General features: G+C 39.5%; 1 protein-coding gene across 1 annotated transcript; it reads right to left on the reverse strand.

Annotated features, from left to right (window-relative positions):
* Positions 1-1,550: 1,550 nt before the first annotated feature.
* LOC104952401 (olfactory receptor 4K1-like) lies at positions 1,551-2,525 on the reverse strand. Its single transcript, XM_010779215.1, has one exon. It carries the CDS (start codon positions 2,523-2,525, stop codon positions 1,551-1,553), a length of 975 nt encoding a protein of 324 aa, XP_010777517.1.
* Between the last annotated feature and the right edge of the window lie 2,960 nt (positions 2,526-5,485).

Consider the following 5,485-nt stretch of genomic DNA (forward strand, 5'->3'; position numbering starts at 1 on the left):
TGCGCTTTGCAGAATTATCCAGTGACTCGAAACGGGTAAAGAACGTGTTTAGTTCGTTAGCAAAACTAAATTCATTGTCCTTCACAATAGGTTTAGCTGAGGATGACATTCCTGTCATGGTTTTCATGGTGTCCCATACCTTTTGGGTTTTTTTTGGCTTCAAAAGCATTTTCCAAAAGCTCTCTGTGTGCCAGTTTTGATTCCCTCAATTTGACTTTCAGTTCTTTCTCTGTCTGTTTAAGTGCTCCATAGTCTTCATTTTTGAAAGCTATTTTCCTGGTATTTATAACGGTTTTAATGTCCTTAGTCACATACGATTTATTATTTGGATAGATTTGTATTTCTATAAACAACTTCCTTACTTGAAACAAATAAGCACTAATTAGAGGGTTATTGAGGAAAAACTCTCAACTAATGGCTTATTACTTGTAGAATATGGTCATGTAGAATAAGGCATTAATAAGTGTTTTATAATGACTAATAAAGAGCCAATATACTGCTAATAAGCATGTTAATTAACAACTAGTTGATGGTTAATCTCTGTACCTTAATATGAAGTGTTAGTCTTATTTTGCATTTTCCTTAAATTACAGGTCTCAGATATATAAAAATATATTTAAAAAAAATGTCTGTAAAGTGTTTTGCTCAAAATACCAAACAGATCACCCATTCTAGCCATGCATCACATCCCTCTAATTCACTTCCTGTTACAAAAGTGCTTATTCTGGGTATGAAGCATCAAGGATTATTGTACGGAACCCGTTTTTAGAGATTTGGGTACGGAGGAAAAGAGAGAGGGTTTTATTTTCGGACACTTTGTGAGTTTCCTGACACACTGGGGACACATATTTATAACAGACATAAAAAAGTGCATTTTGCATGATAGGTCCCCTTTAATGTAAAGAATCTGTAATTTCTGAAAAATTGAGATATTGTTAGTACACAACTCAACAGCATACACAGTATAACACAGATCGGATTGTTTTAACACCTTTTAATAACAATAATAACATACAGTGGTAAGAACAACAAGTGTGTTTGTGTTGTTGTAAAAGACTACAACTGTTATTTAAGCATACATCTAAAAATATAAATACAGGCCAGGTTCAACAAAATGAAATAAGGACTTAGTTCTTATTCTGTTATGAATACTGAATCATTTAGGCTAGGACACAGTGTTAAAGTGATATATAATATGGCTTATTGGTAGCTGAATGAACAAAAGAGTTATTATTAACCATTAGAATAATTATGTTTGATATGTTATATGTCAAATAATTTAAAGAGGTTCCATACATCCCGCTTGGTCCCAGAGCCCTTTTACATTAAATAATCAATTGTAACTTCATTAAGTCCAATAATATAACAGAATTAAGATTTTCATTTGTAAGCAAAACTGATTCTTCTGTTGGTGTTTCTGAGGCCACACTGAAAATGCAGGGTTCAATGTCAGTAAGATTTCAAGGGAAACTTGTTAAGGACTTTTTTCAATTTTGGATATACTTGTTTTTGAGTTGTTATATGAATACAAACTAAAATCAAGGCTAGTCCTATTTCACGAAGTCTACCTGAGCTTTGGCTCTGACGACTGAGAGTTTCAGTCGACAACAAAGATGGTACATGAGGACAGGTCTGATGGTCTGATCTCTTATGCCATATATGAGAGAACTAAGGCACCTGGGGAAGAGAAAAATGCACACATATAAAACATTTGTGGTACGCACAAATACTATTCGAGTCAGAATTTTTGAAAGATTTATGAGCAAGGGGTTATAAATGGTTGAAGAGAGACTGAGGCCCAGCTGCACCAGATGCAGCAGCAGAGTTTTACGAGCTTTACGAATTGAAGCTTTGTCTGTGGAGGCCGACCTGGCTGCTATCATCACACCAATATAGGAGCAGCTGACTGCCACACCAGCACATACAAACAGAAGACAAGTATGGACTTTGTCATAATCATCAGACTTTGGTCCACGAAATACGATTTTGTCTGAGCAAAGCTCTTTCATCTGAAGGCTTTCCAGCTCTTCAAATGGAAACTCTAACAGTAGAATAACTCGTGCTAGGATATGAAGTGAACTCACGGCCCAAACAACAATGACAGCCACTGCTGTGTTTCTGGTGGTAATGATGGTAGAGTGCCTCAGTGGGTAGCACACAGCTACATATCTCTCCAGAGACATCACCACCAGTGTGAGAGGAGAAATTTCATTTGTTAGATTGGCAACTATGAGGAGAAGGCCACACACAGTATATGTCAGTGTCATTCTGCCAGTAGAGAGCAGGTAGAGTAATTGGCTCATTGCCATCTGTAGAGTGTCTGCAAAAAGGAGGTTAAACAGAAGAACATAACGGGAGGTTTCACGAAACACCGTTTTACTCCTCAAGGTGAATAACATAACTCCATTAATGAAGAGAAACACAAAGCATGGCACTGTAGTCAGAGTGGACATCAGAATTCTTTCCAGTAACCCCTGATACTGATCAGCAGTGATATTGGTCAAATATAGATTTTCCAACGACATTTACAAAAAGCAATTAAGACATGAACCTATTAAAAAAAAAAGTATTATTCCAGTCTGTACTCCCACAACAAAGAGGATATCAATTCAGCAGAGATGCCTGTTGAGTTCACCTGATGAATCTAAAATCATGCAAATGAATTTTCCCTCCTCCGACAGTGAGCAGGTTGGAGCCCATTCTTGTATCGATGTGAGCTCTACGTGAGCTGAGCTGGTCTGAAGGCTCACACACCCTGACACTGAATATGAGCTTTGTCCTTACAAACACTTCACGTCATCCATCACATGTAACATTTGTTAACAGTTAAGGGCCAAGTCATCTCTCTTTTCTTATTATTGTTAGCAATACATCTAGAAAGAGAGAAAAAGAATGACAACATTTTAAAGGTTTCAAACTACCAAAATGTAAATGTGAGATTCGAAACAAATCCTCTTTCAATTGTCAAACACATTTACAAAGCGCCATACACAAGTCTAATATAATCTCTGGAATAAAACTAATCCTAGTATTAAGCCTGTCACTGAAGGAGCTGCACAGTGCAGACAGGGGGTCCTGGAGAGGGTGGGACACATTGTCCAGCAGGGAGGACAGCTTGGCTGCCATTCTCCTGTCTCCCACCACCTCCACAGTGTCCAGAGGACTCCCCAGGACAGAGCTGGCCTTCTTTACCAGTCAGTTCAGGCGCTTCCTGTCAGCAGCCGAGATGCTGCTGCCCCAGCAGGCCACACCATAGAAGATGGGTGAGGTCATATGTGTGTGTCTGACCAGTCCAGTTTATTGTTCCCATGGAAACCAAGGTACTTGTACTATTCCACAATCTCGATGTTCCCTCCCTGGATGTTAACTGGTTCACCTATCCTAGTATTAGGGGCAGTGGGCAGATGCTATAGTGCAGGGAATATGTGGGGGTTCTGTGCCTTGCTTAAGGGGACCCTGACAGTGATGGAGAACTGGCACCTAATAGTCAATGTTGTTGTGGCAAAAAGACCGGCAAAGGGATTATTACTTTGGCAAAGAAGGTGTTTTTTGCTTGCTAAGTTAATTCTAGGTAGGCGCTGTCTTCTGTGATCTAAAGACATCAGAGGTTTGGCAATGAAAATAAACATGACATATGACCACAGAAGATACGATATATTTCCATAATCTTGAAAAAGTAAATCCTTATAAATGTTTTTATGGACAAAAAGATCGCAAGTTCTTAGTGCACCATTTTTCTAATAGGCTGAAGGCCTTCAAATCAGTCACAAAATGGCATGCTCAAGTGGAATGCAGAGTATTCGCACTTGCGTACATTAAATCAGTTTTTTTTGGGGAAAAAGGGGGTTACCGATCAGCTCCATGGGAGAGAAAGATAGTTTTGTATAAACTCTCTTTCAAGGACGTTTGTCAAAGGCAAATACCTTCAGCCATTGAAAGTGGAAGATAGCTTCCTTGGTTTTGCACTGCAAATCAGAGTAAGCACAACTTGGACCGCTACCCCTCCAGTGCCCTGTACTACGAAGCCAGTTCAACAGACCCTGGATATGTTTGAGTTATCTGGCTTAACTAACCCTAACAAGCAAGATCTCGCTAAGCGGTCCTACGACGCTGGTTATCAACTCGGTAAATCAACCCAGGGTTTCTCTGTCCGGCTGAGAGCGCGTTCACGTGAAAGGGGCGGGGTTAGCAACATTTGACCAATCAAAAACATGGAGAAGCGGTCTGACAGCGCAGCGGCATACTTCATTCAGGAAAAGTAAACTATCACAAATATGACAAAGTTAAACTTTAAACATCAATGACTTAAGCAGATAAACCAGGATAAAAACCAAATAGCTGCACCTGCAAGGTGAATACAGAACAGCTTGTAAAAAAATAAAATAAACTACAGAGTGTTTGAATACGTACATTAACAGGTTTATGATATCACTGCACCACTAAGACACGAGTGGATCTGACTTTTCTTCAACTTAATTTGTTGCTTAAAATAATACTTCTGCATACAGTATGTGACACTGTGAGTGTTGCACGGCCAGATACGGCTCAAGCTAGCTGACTCAGATAAGGAAATAGATTATATATTATGATATCATATGATCGATGATGTGATTGATGATGTGATATGAATGATAAGTGCGACACGTCGGCGTCTTCCCTGCATTCGGAACATAACCTGGGGGGTATACTACGAAGCAGGATTTTCGTTTAGCAAGATAACTTCTGGGATTTCCGGTACTACGAAGCTGGTTCACTAGATCTCCATGGTGACTTATCCTGGAACCTAGTCTGTGCTCCGAAGCAGGATATGTTCCAGGATAAGAGATCAACACAGTGAAAGCACCACGCCTGCTAGTAGTAATATTCATCCCGCTTCCATCACATTAGTATGCATAAAAAAGTGACAGATCACACCTCCCCCAATTATGCAAATGAGCTAAGTCCCGCCTCCCCTTTGATCGAGGTGTGAGATCTCAAGAAGGTGTGATATCCCAAGTAGGTGTGAGATCCGTCGATAGGAGGGGGGTGATGTGTATTCACAGGTGTGAAAAGCCCCCACTGTTGCGCCTTATGGTGTATAATAAAAAAAATATTAAAAATATTAAAAATTTAAATTTAAATAAAAAAAAAAATATGCTGTTTCAATCACATTAGTATGCATAAAAACTGACAGGTGGGCCCGCCCCCAAGTGTGTGTGTGTGTGTGTGTGTGTGTGTGTGTGTGTGTGTGTGTGTGTGTGTGTGTGTGTGTGTGTGTGTGTGTGTGTGTGTGTCTGCCATCTTATCACTAGACAGAGGGGGGATGTCATTTAAAAACACTTACCTTACACTTGTATTTGTTCTCTCTAAAACACACAGTGTCTGTAAAGGTGTCCTGCCATCTCTCTCTGTTTCTGCTGATGTGTAAAATATACAAAATAACGTTTTATATACTTAATCTCTTGTTAAAAGGTGATGAAGTTTGCAGCGTAAGCCAGCCATCAGT

The sequence above is a fragment of the Notothenia coriiceps genome, unplaced genomic scaffold (genome assembly GCF_000735185.1).
Source record: "Notothenia coriiceps isolate Sejong01 unplaced genomic scaffold, NC01 NC01_scaffold00019964, whole genome shotgun sequence".
Classification (NCBI taxonomy): Eukaryota; Metazoa; Chordata; class Actinopteri; order Perciformes; family Nototheniidae; genus Notothenia; species Notothenia coriiceps.

What these genes read in the sequence shown, in the direction of transcription:
- LOC104952401 (XM_010779215.1), bottom strand. Translation starts at nt 2,525, where the DNA reads ATGTCGTTGGAAAATCTATATTTGACCAATATCACTGCTGATCAGTAT.